This window comes from Rattus norvegicus, chromosome 10 (genome assembly GCF_036323735.1).
Source record: "Rattus norvegicus strain BN/NHsdMcwi chromosome 10, GRCr8, whole genome shotgun sequence".
Classification (NCBI taxonomy): Eukaryota; Metazoa; Chordata; class Mammalia; order Rodentia; family Muridae; genus Rattus; species Rattus norvegicus.
The window spans coordinates 89,558,351-89,581,433 of NC_086028.1; the positions used below are offsets into that span (position 1 = coordinate 89,558,351).

General features: G+C 53.2%; 1 protein-coding gene across 7 annotated transcripts in view; it reads left to right on the forward strand.

The window, feature by feature from the left end:
• Crhr1 (corticotropin releasing hormone receptor 1) overlaps positions 1-23,083 on the forward strand; it is a 43,275-nt gene that overhangs the window by 18,159 nt on the left and 2,033 nt on the right. For 2 of the 7 annotated variants that reach the window (NM_030999.5, XM_063269740.1), the window contains 9 exon segments: positions 2,951-3,038; positions 8,988-9,107; positions 13,341-13,426; positions 17,231-17,337; positions 18,035-18,155; positions 18,328-18,481; positions 18,686-18,746; positions 21,131-21,203; positions 22,859-22,944. In NM_030999.5, the coding sequence (NP_112261.2) occupies positions 2,951-3,038; positions 8,988-9,107; positions 13,341-13,426; positions 17,231-17,337; positions 18,035-18,155; positions 18,328-18,481; positions 18,686-18,746; positions 21,131-21,203; positions 22,859-22,944 (896 nt within the window). 7 annotated transcript variants of the gene reach the window in all.

Sequence of the window (23,083 nt, forward strand, 5' to 3'; positions counted from 1 at the left end):
TTTGAGTTTGGGAACAGCTTTGACTACTTAGAGAGCCTGGCTTCAAACAAACAAATAAATCTTCATTAAGAGGAAGACAGTATTAAAGTCGGGGAGCCTTTGGCCACCAGCAGAGCCTTCTGTTGATGGAGGAGAGAGGAAACGGAGATGACCGTGGGAGAGATCCACAGTCTGCGAGAGGAAAATCCTGGACCTTTTTTTATAGAAGTAGAATTTCAGAATTAGCTGGAAGCTTTTATAAACCTCCCCAGAGCAGGAGGGGGAGCAGGTAAAGATTCTGCCACGGAGCTGACCTTTTGGGAGAGGAAAAACCAGCTTAGGAATTCTAAGAAGTGTTTGCTTTCGCATAATGCAGCCCAAGTTCTCTGTGAACAGAAAACAGCTCTATGACCTAGTAGATCCAAGACAGACAGACAGACAACAGGGTCCAAGGTCAGCAGAGCCCTTTGCCCTGTGGCATTTGGTTCCTCCCCCTCCCCCTAACAAATCTGGATTTCTGCTCTAATGAACTCTAGGACATTAAGATGCGTGAATAAGAACTTCCGGTCCTCGAATTCGTCATCTAATTAGAGGTGGGTTGAGTGTGCACAGTAATGAGCTGGCTTTCACACACTCCGGACCACCCCAAGGCCTCCCTTGGGAACATCCCTAACACAAGCAGGTATGGGGGCGTACCAAGGGCACACCAAAAGGGTATACTGAGTCACTTTGCTCTGGAGTGCTAAGGAGGGGTCTTGGTCCTAAGGACAGCTGAGTCACCAGGTGCTGGACAAGATTAGAAGAGACATAGACTGTGTGGGCAAACGTGGGCCAGAACCGGAGGGGCTATGTGGAGAGAAAGGACCCAGGGTAAGTAAATGGTAATGGGGCATGATGTGTCTTCAAGGGGGAGCTGAAAGACAGAAGCATGTTTTAAGTATTAAATTGATAAGGGTAGGAGTCAGGCCGTGGGCTAATATTTTCCAATAGGATTTGCAGTTTATTTAACTTGCCTGTAGCTGAAATGAAATTGATTGATTGATTATTAACTGATTGGTTGGTTGATTGGTTGATTTGTGTGTATGCGTTAGGAGGTGAAGGAGAGCAGGATTTTCTATCAGGGACCTCCCCAGCAGCCATTACCCATCTCTGGGGAGAGCACAAAGCCTGGGTCCCTGTTGATTCTGAGTGAGCTGCCACGTAGCTTTGTCAAGAGGACGCTGCCCTCTGCTTAGCTGTTAAGAGCCACCCACTAGCCCCGTGGCTTCCTCTTCTCTCCACTTCTGCCTTTGCGTTTGGAAAATGAGGCTAATGGTATTTCCTCACCTCTCTGGAGGCTGAAACTTAATTACTGATTAATAAAGTGTGGGAAGTTGCTTGGGGCCAGGGCAACAAACGGGTTTATTCTAACCACTGCCAAGGCCCTGGAGTGAGTCTACTCTCCCCAGGGCTGATGGCAGAGAAGCTCTTGAACCTGCACAGGATGGTGTGACTTGGAGACCGTTGAGGAGTCTGAAGCTTGTGTCAGCCAAGAGAGGCCTGGGGAGAGATGGAGGGAGGGTGCTTGAGGTGAGGGGATGAATTAGACGAAACCCACTAAAGACTTGGGCAGACACCAGGGTGGGACAGTGTGGCTCTGTGAGTCACCAGGACTAGGGGTGATCCTTGTGGGGGGCTAGATCCAAGCTCTGGTCAGGAATACAAATGCATGGTGGGAAAGAAGGCAGCAGAGCCTGCCTTTGTCATCAACATCTGACAGAAGGGAGAAGGAGTGAGTGTTGCTGAGGCTGGGGGACTGCCGAATGGGAGGAGATAGGGGGCCTTGCTATCAGGTAAACATAGAAAACTAGCTTTTGAAGGCAGATGGATGGACAAACAGACACACACAGAGAATCAAACTGTGACCAGTCACAGTCAAATGAAAGAAACTAGGGTTCCATTTTGCTTCTAGGGTTGGGCATCCTAACCCTAGAATTATCCTTGTTGATAATTCTCTCAAGTCTAGAGCTTGCAAAGAAGGGAACATGAGAGAGAGTGAAATGCTGTGTGGAGAACACATCCAGGTTTGTCCTCCAACCTAGTGATTCTTCTCCCACTTTGAAAGCAAAGATACATGTGGTAGTGCCCCTCTCCTGTCCCTGCATGCTTCCAGACCCCCTTGCAAAGGGAACCCCCAGCAGACACAACTACAACCCCTGTTTCCACCTCACTAGACCAGATAACAACCACTGAGTCCAAGTCGGTCTGTATGTCCTCATTGAGTACCTACTGCATAACCACAACACATCATCATTCAACTTAGTTGCCAAATGTGAGCACAGTACATGTTCTCAAACACGGGAGAGGTGACCTTGCTTAAGAGTACAGACACTGGCCCAGAGAGGTCACACAGCCTACCCACCCAGACTCTAACCTTAGAGACAGCAGTAACCTAAGAAAGGTATCATCATGGTTGGGGGTGTCCATTCAAAAGGAGACATCCTTCCAGTCATAGGATCACGCTGCTCCCCTCCCAAAAGGGCTGCGATCCTGGAGTCAAAGTGACAGAGCCCACAGTGGGGTTAAAGGACAAAGGCCTTCTCTGGGATAGGGACCCATCTTCCCAGACACGATCATTTCTTCAGTGCCTCAGTTTCTCCATCTGCATAGCCATATCCGTGCTGACCCCAGGGAGAATTAAGCCATCGTAGATGTCACAGAACATCAGAAGAGTTGACACATGAAGAAGAGAAGGTAGAAGGTTGGGTGCAAATGTGTGTCCATGCCTTTGTAGGGACCTAGCTGAACATGTGGAGATGGCCATGGACAAACACCAGCTTCTATTCCCAGCCCTCTGAGAACAGGGCAATTTCAAATGTTCAGGAGGGCACCAGGAGACCGGGAAAGGGTAGGATGCTGGGCAGAGGATGAGGGGCAAGAATCATCAGGTCAGACAACTGAGCACTCCTAACAGTGTCCTGTACCCCCACAGGCCCTTCTCCTTCTGGGGCTGAACCCTGTGTCCACCTCCCTTCAGGATCAGCGCTGTGAGAACCTGTCCCTGACCAGCAATGTTTCTGGTGAGTCGCCCCTGCCCCTTACCTCACAGGGTCTCCTTCCTGGTGTGGTCCGTATGGCAAAGGATCTGGAACTGGAGTCAGCGAGTGAACGAGGGCTGAGGTTAGCTAGCAGCCTTGGCCGTGGGCATGGGAGACACAGGTGCCACATGCTCACCATCCCATGGGTTTCAGGGGAAGGGCCTCCAGGCCCTGCTACTGGACTGTGAATTGGGGACATTGGCAAAGGACCAAGGCGGCTGCTGTTACTAAATGAGCTGGAGTGTAAGGTTACATGCTGCCAGCACAAGAGTCACCTGCTTGGCACCTCAGGCAACTGAGGCACAGAGAAACACTAAGTGCTGAAGCTTGGGTTGCAGAGGCAACCTGGCTCCCTCTGGGTCTGCCATAGCTCCCCAGTAGAAAACGCTAGATGACTGCAAATATCACCAAGGTTTGCAGCTTAGCCATCGGCGAACGGCTTCTGTATAGTTATTTTATCCCCAGGGAGCTAAAGGCCTGACGGGGAAACTGAGGCATGAACGAGTTTCATACATCTCCCAGGATGTCACTACCAGTAATAGCAGGGTCTGAACCCAAATCTAGGTCTTCCGGGTCCCTAGGTGCCAAGCTTCCTCTCATTCTAGGCATGGCGCTGGGGATGGCGGGTGCAAGGCAGGATGCCGTGGAGACATTTTTTGCCTTTCTTGCATCAGCCTCAGATGCCTCAGATCCTGTGTAAGTCACCAGAGGAGCCAAGAGGGTCTCCCATGCTCACCCAGGTCCCCAGGGCTGAGAGCCAGAGGGCAGAAAGGCAGCCAGTGGAGAAACAGATTCAAGAGTGTGAACGAGGCCGGAGGAATTCATTTCTAAAGCTGAGTCCAACAGGAGAGGAGGCTTCTGCAACTAAGAGAAGCATTCACCTGGCCCACTGACCCCTCAGAGAGGTGGAGGAAGGAAGGGAGTGCTGGACCTGCCGGAACCACTGTGCCCTGTACTCACTCCCAGTCAGGCTCACTCACACCCAACTGTGGGGCTAAGGACTGATACCCACAGGAAGACTGTACCCTATTGGGCCTTCCTTTGCTCACATGGAGGGAGGGGGAACCCATGAGGTTAAATGCCCTGAATTTCGAGCATCTGTTTCTCAAACTGCAGAGCGTGGCAAGCTACTGGGTATAACCATGGGTAGCTTTTTAAAAGCACTTAATCGCAGAGCTAGGAAGAAGAGAAAGTGCATACCACCAATTGCGTGGCTACTCCAGAGGAAGTGTTCGGAGGCCAGGACCGCTTGCAACACCTTAGATTTGCAGGGCCAATCTAAGAAGCCTTTCTGAAGGAGAGGTTTTTTTTTTAAGTGAGCCTAGAGACAGAGCAATCCGTGATTCAATCAGTGGGTAAGTTTGGCAGTAGAACTCCCCAGGGTAGGAGAGGCGCTGGTCCTCTCAGCCTTGGACTACCCACTGGCTGAACTGAGCAGGAAAAGCATTGTTCTCAGCCTGTGTGCAGTTGTAGCCAAGAAGAACAGGGAGGGAGGGGGGATGCCTGGAGGAAAGGTCCCCATCTCTCCTCTCTACCCCAGGCCAGGTCAGGCTCCACTAACTTGCTTGTGTTCAAGAGAAATGACACCCCGGAGCCACACAGGTGTCACCCGTCCTTGGAGGCAGCAGGCCGTGATGAATGGTGTTCATTCCTCCGTGATTTGTACTGGATGTCCCACCCCCCCCCCCATCCCGGCCTGCCTGGCCTCATAGGATGCAATCCATCACCCTCACAACGGCCTCCGATACAGCCATTTGTCATCTGATGCTGAGACCAACCCAGACCGACGGGCATTGGCAGAGACAGATGGTGAGGGTGGGGCGAAGGGCCTGGGACAGATGGATGGACGTCTGGCCGGAGTGGCTGGCACTGTACTGAAACCTTTGGGGGCCTTGCACATGCTTCGTGCCAGAAAGCAAGGAGGGGTTAGGTTCCCATGGACAAGGCCCTGTCATGTGACAGATTACAGAGTTGGCTCCTTATACAATCATGGCATGAGCATGTCTATGCCAGGAAGACATAGAATTACGGACTAATGACACCACAGACAAGTGCGATCAGAGCTCACGAGGACCTGGGGTCACCGGTTCCTCTCCCCGTTGTTAAGGTGGCAGTGTCTAACAACTGTTGTAAAAATAGCCCACATGTGTGCGTGTCCACCTGGGTTGGGCTCCACTCTAAGTGCTGAGCCCCATTCAGTCATCACAGTGGAGTCAGCGAGGACTTTTGTTTCTGCTTTAAAGAAAAGGAGCTTTAGACACAGAGAAGTTGAGTTACTCACCTGAGCGCACACTTACCAAGCCCTGGCCTCAGGAGCTGAGCCAACAGGACCTGACTTCAGATTCAGTACATTTTGTGGTCACTTAAGAGATTTGTCATACCCTGTGTCCTCAGTTACTTATAGATGCAGCGCCGCCCCCTGAAGTTTTCCCTGCACATACTAAGCTATCATACAGCCCCGTGGTTTCTTCAGCACCTACTATGTGCTTGGACCTCTACTAGGTATCGAGTGTAAAAACTCGAAAGTGTTCAGAACCACAAATCAGGAGGGCTCGTGGGCTCCTGCCTCCTCACCTGATGTGTCCCCAGAGACACCTTTTTTTTTCTTTTTGGTGTTTTGAGACAGGATTTCTCTGTGTGGCCCTAACTGTCTTGGAACTCGCTCTGTAAAGCAGGCTGGCCTCGAATTCAGAAATCCACTTGCCTCAAGACACCTACCTTCGCCCTGCCTTTCTTTACAGCTTAAGCCAAGGTGACAAGCCTGTCTGCCTGCCTGTGTGCCTTTCTCCATGCCATGTTGCCCAAACAAAGCCATTGTCCCTTCATCCCAGGGCACCAGCCTTCCCAGAGGCTGCCCACAGGCACCTGGCTGCACCCCAGACAGCCTCAGAGTTCTTCTCCCAATCTCAAGCCAGGTGGCTAAATGGACTTCCTAGCTGCAGGGGGACGTCAGGTCCTCACACCCTTTGTGGTTCACCCAGAAGCACGTGATGGGAGGGAGACCCCCCTCACATTTGGGCAGGGGCCTTACCTACAGTGGAAGGGTCCTGTGAACACCCTTGGGCATTGATCTTGATAGGGAGTGGACTGTGTGGCCAATTTAACAGCGGAAATCAGTGTCCAGCTGTACACACACAGTAACTAGGGCACCCCCGGAAGAGTCCTAATCTTTTAACTGAATGACCCAGTGACAAGTGACAACCCCACTCAGCAAACACCTCCTTGGAACCTTCAGGACCTTCATAATGGCTGCCCCCTCTCCTCCATGCATGCACGTGACTCCCTCCCTCCAAGTCTAATTCAACTTAGTGTTTTAGAGAAATACCAAATTAAAGTAGCACCCAGCCCATCTTCTTCTGCATGTGTTATCTGTAGTATTTCGCACCAGATAGCACACGGTTGCTTGCTTGCTCGCTATGTCTCCCGGTAGAGAGAAAACCCCACTTAGGGCTGGACATCCATTTTGTTCATTTTTCTGTCCCCAGCTCACACCATTTTTTTTGGGGGGGGGGTGAGTGAAGTATTTGAATTTTGTTTTGTTTTTGTTAAGAGAGGGAAAGAACGTGAGAGAGGGTAGGGAGGGGGAAGATCAGGGAGGAGTTCGGGGGTGGGGGGAAAATATGACCAAAATATATCCTGTGAAAATAAGAATAAATTTTAAAGCCTCCTGTGCTCTTCCCTGTCCATTCAGCAACTGACCAGGATGGGGCTGGTCGGAAGTTGGTTATAGGATGAATTATGACCCTGACCACAGCTCACCTGTGCTGCCACAGGCCGGTGAGTCTGATATGCTAGCAGGCTGGCTTTGACCTCATCCAGACTGCTTCTCATCTCAAAACTATGATAACAAAGTGGACCAATACCACCTCCCACCCAAAAGGAGAGGGGGAGAGGAGAGGGTGTTTGTGTAGGGATCATTGACCTAACTGTCCAAGCTTCTGGTTGGCTGAGATGGCTCAGTGAGCTAAGGCACTTGCCACCAACCCTGAGTACCAGAGTTCCATTCACCTGACCAACACGGTAGAAGGAGAGGATTGATTCTTCCAAGTTGTCCTCTCCATATGAACTACGGTGACTCTCTCCCTCCCCATCCCCTACAGTGAGAGGGAGAGACAGAGACAGAGAGACAGAGACGGGGCGGGGCAGGGAAGGGGGTTAAAAATTTAAAATAATCCAAGCTCCAGCAGCCTAGACTTTGAGATCCTTGGGTGCATCAGGCCAAGACATGAAAATTCCTATGCTCTGAAATCGATCTCTGCACCTGCTTCTCAAGGTATTTCCTCTGCCCTTCCGGCCTTTCGCCTTAGTAGATCCTTTTTGTCCCAGTCTCCCTAACACCCTCCAAACTTGGTCTGTTCTTTTGCGAGCTTTGTCTCCCATCCCCAATCCCCACCCCGCCTCAGAGTGATCGGTGGATGGCAAAACACCCTTCACAATGCCTGGTAACATTATGCTGGCCCCCCGCCTCCCATGTCTTATCTATCTATGGTCTTCTTCAGAGACCCTGCCTGTCTACCCGCTACCCAGGGACCCTGCTGTCTTTCCTAGGCGTGGTCCGCAGTGTGAGCTGCAAACTCTGGTCAAGCCGCAGGTTACACGACAGCGGGGACCCCCCGGGGAGGTGGTCTCAAGACTGGAGGTACACTGGACAGTGTGGTCTGAGGCCCTGACAAGCTTCCTGCTCCCTGTTGGGCCCGTGTCCTCCTTCCTTTCGTTCCTCCGGCACCCCGGAGCTCCTAGTGATGGACTGAAACACTAGTGCCAGTTCAGCAGCGAAGTGCCATCAGTGGAGGTCTGCCGCAGCTCCTGATTGGCCTCCATACCTTTGACTCCGCCCTCTCCCGCACTGCCCCACCCACAAGTCCCCGTGCTGCTTTCTGGAAGAAGCTGGTGCCTTTGTTGCCTACCCCGTTCATTCCACCTCTCTTTTCCAGTCTTGCAGCTTTTCAGAGACTTTCATGCTCCAGGATTTTTCTAGGCTTATTAATACAAAGGTCGCTGTATCCCCGATGTCACTTCAGCAGCTTTCTGTGAGCGTCGGGGACAGGCGCAAAGAACATGGCGCAGAGAGAGGGGAGCAACCAGCCAGATACTGCCAAAGGCAGATGCCGGCCAGAGACCTCTATGGAGCAGTGGAAGCTCCTTGCTGGCCTCAGAAGCCCAGGGTTCAAAATCTACCCTGCCTCTTGGTAGCCACTTTGTTTCGACCCCTATGCATTCCCGAGACTTCTGCATTCCTTCTCTTTAAAGCAAGGAGTTAGCGCCCAAATGGGCAGGTGGTGTAAGACGAGACTAGATTTTATGTTATTTAAGGGACATTATTTAGGACATTTGCCATTGTGCTTCGACCACCATCACATGGGTCCTGCTCATCCCTGGATGAGCAGTGGGCGGAGTCAGAGCTCTGAATAGGGTCTTTAAAACGGGGGACATTGGGGGATGGTGTTTCCAGCGGGAGACTCCTCCAGGCGGAACCTCGCTGCTCTAGCTGGGCTCGACATCCAATGGCCCTTAGGTCCTTCCTGCCTCTGGCCTTAGCAGAAGTGTATTTGGGAACCGTTAAAGGTAAGGAAAGAGGAAGGTGCCTCTGTCTTTGGCAAAAAGGTATGGTAGGCACCTCTTTCCCAGAACACCCGACAGCCGACAGCGCATTTAACCTCCACCATGCTGGGCGATTGCCTAAGCCCCTGTGAGGAAAGCATCTTCACCAACAGCAGGAGATCCGAAGCCAGCGGGGACTGTAATTCTTTGTTCTGCTCTGGAACTCACAGTCTCCCTAGCGCCACCGTAGCCGCAAATTCACATCCCTGTATCGGCTGGGCTGATAACCGCGCTGAGTCTTTACGAGGGCTGAGGGTGGGCAGACCCCTAGAGAGGTTTCTGTCTGCCTGGGACCTCGCTTTTTTTCTCAGGCGCTGTCTCTTTTCCTAGGCCTGCAGTGCAATGCATCCGTGGACCTCATTGGCACCTGCTGGCCCCGGAGCCCTGCGGGCCAGTTGGTGGTCCGACCCTGCCCTGCCTTTTTCTACGGTGTCCGCTACAACACGACAAGTAAGGAAGAAGGGAGAGGGTGGGCTCCTGGGGCTGAGTGGCGGCAGTTTGGAGGCGGAAGGAATAATCAGCATCGCCCCTAGTGCCAGCTCTCCTCTCTGCTTGCTCCTGCTGGTTCTCTCAGAGAAAACATCTGGCATATAACCAAGGCACCTGGACTCACTCAGAGAAGTTAGGGAACTTGCCCAGGTCACCAGCCGATAGGGGGTGAAGCTGGAATATGCAGGTCTACCTGACCCTTTCTTCTGATTAGCCCCATTGAGCCTCGGCAACTCCCGAGATAGATGGGCAATTGTCCTAATAGGGCAAGGAAGTTCCATGGAGACAGGGCACCTACAGTGCCCCACTCCACGATAAAAGGTGACTTGTATCCAAGTACCCCAGGCCCACAGCTGTGATGGGGGTGGGGCAGGACTGACCCAGTATCTGGGGCAGATACTGGATCCCCTTGTAAACACCTTGCTCCCCAGAGGCTCAGCCTTCATGCTGGGCTTTGCAGCTCCTTGCTACAGCATCTGCCACCCTCAGAATTAATTTGCTTTCTCCTGTCAATGACTCAGGTCCCTGTTATCAAGAGAAAAACAGGTGGAGTCCAGAGGCCCTGGACTGTGCAAAGGAGATTGGGTTTGGGGTCCCTGGGGCTAGGAGTCCCTCTGTGAGTCCTGAAGGTGTGGTAGGTCATCCCCAAGCTCCAAACGGGAAAGGGACCAGATACCAATTGACCTCAGTACCTTCTCCCTTCCTGTGGCCCTCTGTCTTCCTCCTCTGAGGTTTAGCGGGCTGATGACCTCTTCCCGCCCCAAACTCCCAAACCTCTCCTCCCAGCCCTCCTTCATTTATGAGATGGCCGAAGGGGATAAGATTGGGAATATAGACAGAAGGCTTGAGAGGGTGGTCATGGGAAGGTCATGAGAGAAAGAGAAAAAAATACTAGAATGGTGAGGGTCTAAGGGAGAAAGGTCAGGTAAGAAAAAGTAGTGGTCAGAGGTCAGAGGGGAGATTTTGTGGCACATAGTAGGCTAGCTTCCAGCTAGGGCATGCTTTGTAAAGAGGAAACTGAGGCATAGATGGATGGAAAACCTAATCAGGGTCACAGAACCTGAAGGTGGAGTCAGAACTCAAGGTTCCAGGGCCTGCACGTTGTTCTGCATACAACCCCACTCCTTGTCCCAGAACAGTGGCAGCATGAGTTGGTACAGCCGAGCTCCCCGGGAGGTCTTTCTCCCTTCACTGCGGCACCAGGGCCTGTTTGGCCACCTTTAAAGCACTCATCTCTCATCCTGCCTACTGCCCAGCCTCAGGCTCTCCGGTCTAAGCCCTGGTGTTCCCAGTCTGATCCTGTTACACCCCACTCGTTTCTGTTGCGCCTTTCTGTGCCTCACCATTGCCTGGTGGAGCGAGTCTATCACCAGGCTGTCTGTGGTTACAGCCCTGCCCACTTCTGCAGCGGGTCCCAGCCATTCTCCATGTGTACCCTCAATTCGGATTACCAAGGTTTACTGGACACGTTTCAGAAAATGCTTTAATGCTGTGGTACACATGGGCCTTGCACTCAACAGAAGCCAGACACCCTGCACGCCAGCCCTACCTCTGTCTGTCCATAGTTCAAGAGTCCTTGGTCTGGGGCCATCTCTGGGCCTTTGTTCCTCTATCTGCAGGATGATTGGGGGTGTGGCGTGGTATCCCCTGGGTTCCCTTGCTCACCCAGTAGTTCCAAAGAGAAAACTGAGATGTTGGTTTCCCTGGCATGGGCTGCCAGACTCCCCATGCAGGCACCCCTGGCGCCAGACGACGGGAGTGCACCCACGAAGGTGTCAGGAGGGGGCAGAGATGTTCCTAATCATTAGCTTCTAATTAACTCATTTACCGATGAGGTGTTGCTAGGACTTCCAAGCTGCTCCTTACCGTTCTCCCTCCTGCGGCATCAGATCTTCAGAGGGATGGGAAACATTTCCAAAAATATCCACTTTCCCGTGATCCTCTAGGAGGACCGCTCAGCTCAGCAATTAGACAAGGAGGTCGGCTCCTCCCTGGCAACAAGCCCCTGTGTGCAGGCTAGCTTTCCGACAGGGTCAGTTCGTCCCTCTGGGTCAAAGCCTCCAGCTTCCGATGGTCCATCCTGTGGACCGGCTCCAGGCACCCTGCATTAGGTGAGGATAAGTGAGGAAACTGTTCAACAAAGAAGACTTAAATCTCCACCTGCACCCCTTGGATGGAGACAGATGATATGTTCTATTATGTAAGGTTATATAATAAACAGCTCGGGGACAACCACAATCGACATAGGGCTGAGACCGTATGCCCAGTACAGTTCCAACTGTTTACTAGAAACACTAACCCAAGGAGCCCAGAGTGTCTTCAAGATGGCTCTGTCTCAAGACAGGGAGGCTGAGCGATCAAGTGACTCACCCAAGGTCACACAGGTTGTAAAGGGTTGTGCCAGCATTTGAGCCTGGACTCTGTGGCTCGAGGGGCCCTATTCTGAGCCCTGCTTTGTGCTGCTTCTCCTTCTACCTCATACTCCCCCCCTCCATTTCCGCCATAAGCCCCTTTCTCTGCTGACATTCTAAGCAGCCTCCAGTTAGTGCCAGGCCCCTCCTGCCCGTGCTGTATGCTGTAATCACCCTGCTGGTTCTTGGCCTCCTACCTGCACAGATATCCCAGAACATCCTCATTGTGAGCCCCTCAGGGATCGGCTCTTATTTAACACCAGCGGAGAGCCTTTGGCCTCATTGCTGACTCTTTCCAGATCGTAGCTTTGCTTATGGTGAGGCCGAGCCGAGCTAGGAAAATCCATAAAGATAATTTTCCCTGTTGGCTAGCTGCAGCCAGAGCGGCTTCTCCGGTTAGAGAAGAGGTCACAGCCTTTCAGGTTGGAAAGTCAGACCAGCTCTCTCTGCTGAGGCAGCTTTAGCTCACCCTGACCTCTCACTGGGCCTCAGGCTGCTAAGGAGGCGGCTCCAGGCTGATAATGGCCCTTGGGCATCAACTGGTGCATCTCCACCTTCAGAAATGAATGGAGGGGCTGAGAGGCACGATAACGGCTTGGCCACAGCTGAGCTATGCCTTTGGCCCCTGTTGGGCTCCAAGCCAAGAGTCTAGGACTCTGGCAGCTTTTCCTGTCCCCTTCCAGCCGGTGGGTCAGTTGGAACTACAGATCAGACTATAGGAAGGAAGACTACAGTGGAGATGACTCAGGGTGGAGTGAGATATACAAGGGAGTGTAGTTAACAACACTGATGCCAGAGAGGGCGTGGGAGTCTCCTGGTCTCCCTCCCAGATAGATTTCCCAGCTCCGCTACCCAAAGGGCTATTCAGGAAATGAGTAAAATGTGTCTTTAGGCAATCCTGGCCCTCCCAAGGCCCTAAAGCTAAATAAAGTAGCCCTAAGGCCCCTCCAAACCTCCTTGGGAGGTGAGAGATTGTAGCCACAGTCCAGTCTGACCGTCACAGGATCCCCCACCCTTTGTAGCCACTCTCTGACTTCTTTTCTAATGTCACATCCCAGGCCGAGAGCAGCAGCAGCAGGCCTACTATGAGCTGCTGACACATGAGACCCACTCGGTGCTGTCCACAGCACACCCCTAGCATTTGTCCTTTTCTAAAAGGTCTCCCCTGTGAGGCCTCTGCCATAATTCCTGCTGTGGAGGAATGGAATTGTTGATACCTCTGTAAGTCCGACCTGGTAGGAAACGCTCCAGTGTGAGAATTTCACACAGAGGAGCCCCACCATTTAAGTGAGCAGTCACTGGACATTCATGCACCAGATCCTGCCCAGCCATGTATATTTTTTTTAAATACAGTCTCACTGTGTAGCTCTGGCTGGTCGGGAACTCACAGAGCTCTGCCTGCCTCTGTCTTAAAGCGTACACCACCACTTCCAGCTGCCCGGTGTATCTCAAGTCACAGCATGTGTCATTCTCTGTCGTCATAAAGGACCCCAAACGAGAACATCTTGGAAGCAACCAGGAAACTTACCACTGGAGAGAATTTGGGGAGGCAGCCCTCGGGGGTAAGGGGAGACACGATCGTGCCAGTTTGGGCTGACGGAGCCCTGTGGACAGCTTGTAGGGCACAGATGTAAACCTCTGTGGTACAGAAGGTAGAAAGAGGTAGGACGTGGGGCAATCAGGAAAACCCCCTCCCAGTTTACCCCGCCAGCAGGCCCTGTGCTAACCCAAATGTGTGAACAGACATATGTCTCTTCTGACCTGGGTTTTGTTCTCTTCCCAGACAATGGCTACCGGGAGTGCCTGGCCAACGGCAGCTGGGCAGCCCGTGTGAATTATTCTGAGTGCCAGGAGATTCTCAACGAAGAGGTGAGGAGCAGGCCAGGGCCACCCAGCACAAGTCAGGGGAAGGGGGTGCTGACACAAGAGCAGTTGGGGCCGTGGAACTTTCCAGAAGCTGGTGTCAGGACTCTGCCCTACCGGAGCTGGTGGGGAGCCTCTGAATATGTATAGTGTAGCAAATTCAGTCCTGGCCCTCTTCCTTCCTCTCTTCCCTCCCCCAAGCTCTTCCCATTCCTTCCTCTCCCTCCCACCTTCCCTCTCTCCCCTCCTCTCTCTTTGGCTGCTTGCACTGGATGTGGGACAGGGCTGGGGTACAGCCGAGCCCAGTGGTAGCTGGATTCACAGACACCTAAGAATGACATCAACGTCCAGCCCTGGGGCCTGTGTCAGAACCAGGGCAGGAAGTGGGACGCTGATACAGTTTCTAAAAAGCCCCAGAGGTGCTTTGCAAAACTTCAGTGGTTTTGAGCAGCTGTTGCTTATCCGGAATGCAAAATTTAAAAGATCCAAACGGGAATACACGGAGAAGCACTCCTCCCGTTGCCGTCCCTAGCCAGTTGCTCACTTGTTCAGTGTGTACGTGTCAATGTGTCTCTGCGTGATGTTCTTGGCCTTACCCAGACATCCCCTGTCATACAGACTACTTGATGCCTGCCTCTTCCTGTGGCCATCTATCCTAGAGATTGTTCCAAGGCAGTTTAGAGCGAGTCTCTTCATTCTCCTCAGACTTGCATACTATCCACGGTCCAGATGTGTCATAACTTAGCGGGCTGGTCTTTGTTCTGTCTTTGGTTTTCACAGACTGCCTCCTCACAAAGAACCTTCTATAAATGATGCTTGGCAGGTACATGGATATCTGGGCTCCTTCCTCACAGCCTCTCTACTCTCAGTCCCCCATCTAAGGAGGGTGGGAACGTACTCTTTGCTGACACTCGGGTTTCATTCCGAGCACTCACATGGTGATTCACAACCGTCTGTGACTGCAGTTCCAGGAGAGTCAACACCCTCCTCTGACCTCTGCAGGCACCAGGCACATACTTGGTGTACATACCTTCATGCAAGCAAAACGCTCAGGCACATAAAGTAAAACAAATAAATCTAAACATTTTTTTAAAACGTGAACTCCCGATCCTTCAACCTCTGCCCCCAGAGATCTGGGCTCAGACACGTGGCAGTGCCCCCCTCCCACATCATATTATGGATTGCTAGGAATTGAACGCAAAGCTTCATGCGAGGCAGGCAAGCATTGTGTCAACTGAGCCACACCCCCAGCCTGTAGGTTGTTTTTGGCTTTTGGGTCTGGAAGCTGAGACATCCAAGGCTGAAGGGCTAGCATCTTGCAAAGGCCTTGCTGCTGTGTCATCTCATGACAGAAGGCAAAGAAACCGTGAGGGAAAGCACATTCCTTTAGAACCAACCAGATCCTGCGGGGAAGCCCCCACTTGGCCGAGAGGCTCCACATCCAGCAGCTCCGTACTGGGTACCATGTTTCCAGCCTTTTAACTTCAGGGACACATTCATATCATAGCAGTGGCCATGTCTCGGGGTGTCTGTCACTCCTCGGTGACACTGCTGTCCCTGCAGCTGTCTTGGTGCTCTGGTCTTTAGATTGCATCGGGCCCACATGGCTTGACCCAGCTGTATGTCTGCCCCTGTGGTTTGGGACTTCGCTCTTCAATTCCAGCCTTCGTGATTCACACTCTCAATGAAGAAGCCCCTCTACCAAGATCTTAGACACAGCAGAGACCTCCCCTCCCCAACCCCCAATCCCTGCTTGTCTCCCTCAAAACCCCTATGGGTGGAAGGAGAAGAGAATCCTAAAAGCCAGGCCGCTCCAGGTTCTGATAGCTGCACAGCTTGGCTCCACTGTGTGGCCTTTCCAACTAGAAAACAAGGCTGCGGGGACCAGCCTCAGGGACTTCACTGAGGACGATGGTGTGGGACCCAGCACACAGTAGGTCCTCTCAAAACTATCCAGCTTCACTCTGACAAACAGAGGAGCCAGAGTAGAGGCTTGGGTAGAAGAGGCCAGCAAGCCCCCCGCCCCGCCACCTCCTCCTAGACCCAAAGAGAAAGCCGGGGCCATAGCAGCATCAGCTCCACAGATGCTGTTATTACCCAGGGGCTTCTCAGCATGGATTTTAATTTTAATAAAGGGAAACCCTGTGTTCATTCCAGACAGGCTTTGCGTTGTGCATGTCTGTCTGGAGCCTCTGGTAGGATCCTGGCATCTGCTGCAGGCCCTTAGAGACCCTCAGTATTTGCAGGTCAGAATGGACCCCCCCCCCCGCACGCCATTATGGGGTCCCAGGGCTCCAGCAGCATGAGCTGCTAATCTGATGTCCTACTTTCTTCTGGCCAGGGAAGGGTGAATGGGAGTTTGCACTGGGAATCTGCTATTCACTGAGCGCTGGGTCCTGGCTGGTCCCCTAAGGACTAAGGACCCGTAGGTAGCATCAATACCTTGCCAAGCTTCACCTGTAGGTAAGAGATGCTTCAAGCTGATCTTAGGAATCTTGAGCAAGTCAGCATACCCCTCTGGGTTTCCTTTTCTGCAAAGGAAGTTACAAGTGCTTTTCCCAGCTTTTCCCTCAGGGCCGCTTTGAAGCTTGAAGACGAGGAAAAAAACTCTTAGTGTGAAGGCTTTCGCACTTGTGCCAGTAGCTCCTGTCACGTATTCATAATTGAATAATTAAGAAAGTTAAGGGCTGGGGAGATGGCTCAGTGGGTAAATGCGCTCGCTACCACGTGTGACCTGGTGGAAGGAGAGACCTGGCTTGTGCAAGTTGTCCCTAACCTCCACGCACACGCTGTGACACACATGACTATACTCAAGCTATACAAGTACACACATTGAATAAACAAATGGAATTTAGATTTTTTTTAATTAGGAATGACTGAAGATGTAGTTCACAGTAAGCAGAGCACTTGCCCGGCCTGCTCAAGACCCCAAGCTCAATTCAGCAAGAGGGGAGTTAGCATAAGGGGGAGAGGCATGGGTGGAAGGAAGAACTGGAGAGACACCGTTCTCTTGGGGCAGCCCCTGGGCCTGGAATGAGGGAAAGCCTTTGAGGATAAGGAATTGGTGCTTTCTTCTTTCGGGGTATGTGTGTGGTACATGCAAGTGTTCATATATGCGTGAGGAGAACACACATCCATGTATGCCTGTGGAGCTCAGAGGTGGAGGTAGGGTGTTTTCTTTACTGGTTTTCCACCTCATTTGTTGAGACTGGGATCTCTTCACTAAGCCTGAAGCTGTCAGTGTCGCGGGGCTGGCAGACCAATGATCCAGGGACCCACCTGTCTCTGGTCCTCCGTGTTGAAGTTACAAGTCTCCATAACCACACCCAGCTTTCATGAGGGTGTCAGGGATCCAAGTCCCAGTCCTCATTGAGCCAGATTCGGGTGTGACCAGGAAGATGGGAACTCAGTTTAGAAGCGAATAAGAAATAAAATTCTGGAGGGCTGGGGTCTCTGCACCCACCCGAGCCTGTGCAGCCAGGACAGAGCGAGACATGGGCATGTGTGGGCACTGAGTGTTTGTGTAAGTGTGCACAGTGTTAATGTGACACAGAGCGTCGTGTGACCTAGATACAGCCTCAGTTCCTATCTGTCTGCAACACGTGACAGACCAGATTCAGAGACTGGCCCAAGTGGATGGTGTTACTCCAAGGTGGCACGTGAGTGGCTCACAGGGTCACTCTGGGGCGGGGCAAACCCTATTACTGTTGCCCACTCTTCCCCAGCACCCCTCCCTGGTACTGTTCAGTACAATGGGTACAGAGGTGCGGCTGTGCAGGACGCTCACCTCTGCCCTCTCTCCTCCCTCAGAAGAAGAGCAAAGTACACTACCATGTTGCAGTCATCATCAACTACCTGGGTCACTGCATCTCCCTGGTAGCCCTCCTGGTGGCCTTTGTCCTCTTCTTGCGGCTCAGGTGAGAAGGCATGGGCACTGCCACCCGCCACCCCCTGGGACCTTGAGCGTACTGCGGGGCAGTGGGTAAGACCCAGGCCTAGCAGTGGGGTGGGGGCACTGACAAAGGGTCACCTATCTCTCATTTGGATAGAAGAGTATCACCTACGTGAAGCTCGGGTCTCTTAGGACCTCTGCAGAGTCATGCCTGTCCTTTCTCCCAGCAGCTGCTGAGGGAAGTAGGGTAGGGAGAAACGAGCCCAGGCTCACCTGCTGTTAGCAATGCCTAAAGCTGGTCTGTATCCATCTTGGGAGACCCCTGGAGGTGAGGGCTTTATCGAGTGGCATCCCTCTCACAAGTTCAAGTGAGCTGTGGCCAGAGTGACAGGAAAAAGTGTCTAGTGGGTAGCACCAGAAGCTGAAAGTCGAGACGGATTTTGCTGTTGGAGGCTTCTCCTGTTTGTAAGCACTCTGCTTTTCAATCCTGGGGTGTGAGGAATGAGAGGGGATCCTGACCACACCAAGCTTTTCCAGGAGCAGATGTCTTGGCCGCCCAAGATAGGAAGGGACCAGTGCAGTTCAGGCCAGCCCGTCAGTCCCACTCACGCCAAGCTTCAGTCTCTCCGTTGTTGTGTCTGGGCTGGAGAGATGCTCACACTTGCCCTCATCCTCTCTCTCCTCCTGTTGCTATGGCCACCTGCCCTCTCCTGCTGCCCCAGGAGCATCCGGTGCCTGAGAAACATCATCCACTGGAACCTCATCTCGGCTTTCATCCTACGCAACGCCACGTGGTTTGTGGTCCAGCTCACCGTGAGCCCCGAGGTGCACCAGAGCAATGTGGTACGTCTCAGCTAGAGAAGCAGAAAAGGCAAAGTCTAGGTCAGAGGGCGACCCTGTAGAAGGGCCAGGCCCGGGTACCCACAGAACAAGAATAGGACCCCAAGGAGCCTGAGGGTTGGACACTGGGGTCTCTGGACACCCCCAAGCTCATTGTCATCTCTGGTTGGGGCAGGCCTGGTGTAGGTTGGTGACAGCCGCCTACAATTACTTCCATGTAACCAACTTCTTCTGGATGTTCGGTGAGGGCTGCTACCTGCACACAGCCATTGTGCTCACGTACTCCACCGACCGTCTGCGCAAGTGGATGTTCGTCTGCATTGGCTGGGGTGAGCTGGGCCAGCCCCGCCCCTGCCTCTCCTCACTGAGGATATGGGCCAGCTGGGTCAGGAGGGTGGGATGCGAACTCTTCTTAGGGGTGAGAGTAGGGGGATTGCCAGGAAGCGTCAGAACTCAACTCCCACGAATCCCTGCTCTACTGTGGGTCCCTGGCTGACCTGGGGTCCTCCAATGACATCTGCTTTCTCCCTCAGGTGTACCTTTCCCCATCATTGTGGCTTGGGCCATTGGGAAGCTGCACTACGACAATGAAAAGTAAGCTACTTTGTGAGGTCAGAGCCTAGCTCTATAGTACACTCCCTAGGGGACTTGGGCCATTGTCTCTCCTGTAAAGACAGTGGCTTCTGCGTCCACAAAGGCAGAGCAGAGCACTGGCCTCAATTCTAGGATCTTTTCCAGTGCTCTGCTGAGAAGGTGGAGCTAGACAGCCAGGGTCCCAGCCTGTTACCTGTCTGGAGTTTTAAGGAGAGCAATACCAAAAGCCACACAGCCCAGGTGCTGGATTGTGCCATCACTGAGTGGCTATGTGTGACCTTGGAGCTCATTGTCATGGCAGGCCTCAGTTTCCTCATCCATGAAATGGGCATCTTCATTTTATTTATCACCTCTAGGCTGTAGTGGGGATGAAGGGCATCAATGCATACTAAGCACATAGACTAGTTAGTACCTGCCAGCCAGTAGGTGCTACATACATTTTTATTAACATCAAGGTGTGTTTCGTAGTAAGATTCTATTGGTTAAAAAAAAAAAACAAAACTAGTCCAGGTAGTTTTAAAGACTCTTCCAGCTGGATCTGAATCAGCCTTGCACATGGGGGACTTCCCAGCCGTCCCTCACAAGGATCTTAGGGGAAGATCTAGAAAGTTCTATACCTCAGGGCTCCATGCTATTGGACTGTCATGGCCTGGGTAGCAAGGTGGTTACAGTGTAAAGCGAAGATTTAGAACTTCACAGAAAGACCGAGAAGGTGGGAGGGGCCGGGCAAGACAGTCTGGGTTACACATAAGCATCCCCAGCTCCCAGCTGGCTGACTGGAGGGTTCACATTGACAGACTCTCCCCTCCCCTCACTGGGCTGCACGAGAAGCCTGGGAAAATATCATCCACATTTGTGAAGGTTGTTCTTTCTACCTCAGGCTGGGTTTTTTATGCAGCAGCAGGGTAGGCGGCAGACTACAGGGAGCCAGTTCACTGCCGTGGGTGCGCAGTATCCTGGGGGCGGGGGGTGGTATCCTCTTGGGAATTCCTGGATGGGGGAAGCCTGTGCTTTGAAGCATATGAAAAATTGAGTACAAGAGACGGGGCAGAAAGAACAGGAGGGAGAGATGGGAGAAGAAAAGAGATGGGCAGAGAAGGAAAACCCAGAAACGAGCCTGCTCCCACCCTGGAGCGGGAAGGACGCTATAAGGTTAGGCGTGAGCAGCCCTGTAGCCCCCTCTGGTGGATAAATGCAGACAGTGAAGCAGAAGGAGCGGGGAAGATGAACTGAGAGGCTCCGGGTCCCAGTCTGGAGTCCGTAAACAGTGGTGTGTAACCTGAATGGTGTTTAAAAATCAAAAACAAACAAACAAGAAAACCTTGACATTTCAGTCAGGAGGTCACATATGCTAACTTCCCATTGTGGCTTACAGCATCCATTGCAAGTCCTTATACCCATCCATAGGAACGTGGGACTTCTGATGTACCCAGTCCCAACCTACTCCTGAGGCTAGCTCAGGGGGATTGTAAGGCAGGCCTACATCTTGCAATGAGTGTTAGCTGTGAAACCTTCTCTGCATGGGCTGCGCTCCAACGGAGTCCCGAAGAAGCTGCGGTTGGTATCCACTTGTATGACAGGGCAGTGAGCGTGTCTAACCACAACTACTGCCAGAGTGCCTCTGTGGACACTGGAGAACACAGAGCTGTGTCGGGCTTCAGGCTGTTTCTGGATGCTGTTTGGAGAATTTTTTCCCTGGGATACACAAAGAAGCAGCTACCCCTTCGTTAGAGGGACTCAACCACAAACTCAGGTGCAGTTCACCAAAGTCCAGCTGAGGGAGCCAATGAATGACTGTGAATGCTTACAGGGCCAAGATAGGGAATTATTTACAGGGATATAAGAGACCTTAAAGTAACTGCACTGCTAGAAAGTCTCCCCACAGTATGGATAAAGGCTTCCCTATTATATGAATGGCGTCAACCTCGATATAGTTAACCTCCAGTTAACCCTACAAACCCAAGCACCTCCTAAGACCATGGGAGCGTGTGCAGTGGGCCCCTAGAGGTGTAAACAGACATGGCTGGAATCTCAGGATTCCAATAGACCCTCCCACCTTTCTATTGGAGAAATGTCAAGATCAGTCCCATCTTGTGGGGTCCTTACAAGCAGCCACAACTGCACAGCTGGGGATGGTAGCCTTTTTTCTCATGGGCCCTCCCTCCACAGAGCTCGCTCCAGCTTCAAAACCTACAGCAGAGGGTACCACCCACTTTGCAGTCAGGATCACGGAGGCACTGAAGGAGAACCAGTTGGCTTGGCTTTCTTGGAAGTTGGGGTGCCCTTTCCTGACCACTGGCAATGATCCTGCCCTATGTTCAAGCACTATACCACTGAAAGGACTCTGTTGACCCCTCCCTTCCCTTTCTCCCTTGGCCCTCTAGGTGCTGGTTTGGCAAACGTCCTGGGGTATACACTGACTACATCTACCAGGGCCCCATGATCCTGGTCCTGCTGGTAAGAGCTTTGGGAGGTGACAGGAGACAGGCCACTGTGGGGAGGGACAATCTGTCTACCATGGACAGAAGGGGCCACCTAGGTGGGCCCAGAGAAGGCACCTAGGCCAGGAGTTTGTAGGTCTTAATAAGAGGAGAGAGGGAGGAGAGAGAAGGGGAGAGAGCGCGTTCGAATGAGTGTGTGCAGCAGGAATACCAAGAGCAGAGCTGAGGGAGCTGAGGGCTGGTCCTATCCACCCCACCCACCTCCATTTCCTGCATATGTCCCTGCTCCCATCCCTGCTCCCCATCCCCACCTCTGCAACCCATCCCCACTCCTGCAACCCACCCCCACCCCTGTTACCCACCCCACCCCTGTTCCCCATCCCCACTCCTGATACCCATCCCCACCCCTGATACCCATCCCCACCTCTGATACCCACCCCCACCTCTGCTCCCCATCCCCACCCCTGATACCCATCCCCACCCCTGATACCCATCCCCACCTCTGATACCCACCCCCACCCCTGCTCCCCATCCCCACCCCTGCTCCCCATCCCCACTCCTGATACCACCCCACCCCTGATACCCATCCCCACCCCTGATACCCATCCCCACCCCTGATACCCATCCCCACCCCTGCTCCCAATCCCCACCCCTGCTCCCCATCCCCACTCCTGATACCCATCCCCACCTCTGATACCCATCCCCACCCCTGCTCCCCATCCCCACCCCTGCAACCCATCCCCACCCCTGATACCCATCCTCACCTCTGATACCCACCCCCACCCCTGATACCCATCCCCACCCCTGATACCCACCCCACCCCTGATACTCATCCCCACCCCTGCTCCCCATCCCCATTCCTGATACCACCCCACCCCTGATACCCATCCCCACCCCTGCTCCCCATCCCCACCCCTGATACCCGCCCCACCCCTGCTCCCCATCCCCATCCCTGATACCCATCCCCACCCCTGATACTCATCCCCACTCCTGATACCCACCCCCACCCCTGATACCCATCCCCACTCCTGATACCCACCCCCACCCCTGATACCCACCCCACCCCTGTTCCCCATCCCCACCTCTGATACCCATCCCCACCCCTGCTCCCCATCCCCACCCCTGATACCCACCCCCACCCCTGATACCCATCCCCACCTCTGATACCCATCCCCACCCCTGCTCCCCATCCCCACCCCTGCAACCCATCCCCACCCCTGATACCCATCCTCACCTCTGATACCCACCCCCACCCCTGATACCCATCCCCACCCCTGATACCCACCCCACCCCTGATACTCATCCCCACCCCTGCTCCCCATCCCCATTCCTGATACCACCCCACCCCTGATACCCATCCCCACCCCTGCTCCCCATCCCCACCCCTGATACCCGCCCCACCCCTGCTCCCCATCCCCATCCCTGATACCCATCCCCACCCCTGATACTCATCCCCACTCCTGATACCCACCCCCACCCCTGATACCCATCCCCACTCCTGATACCCACCCCCACCCCTGATACCCACCCCACCCCTGATACCCACCCCACCCCTGATACCCATCCCCACCCCTGATACCCACCCCCACCCCTGATACCCATCCCCACCCCTGATACCCATCCCCACCCCTGCCACCCATCCTCACTCCTTCTGGTATGCTCCAATTGCAGATCAACTTTATCTTTCTCTTCAACATTGTCCGCATCCTCATGACCAAACTCCGGGCATCCACTACATCTGAGACCATTCAGTACAGGTACCTGGCTCCCCAGGGATACTTCAGAGGTTCCAGCCTCCTTTGAACCAGATCTCTTCCTAAGCCAGCCAGTCAACCCAGAAACTGCAGCTCTGCCTTGCCCAGACATGCCTGAGAGGGTCTCCTAGACCCGCCACTC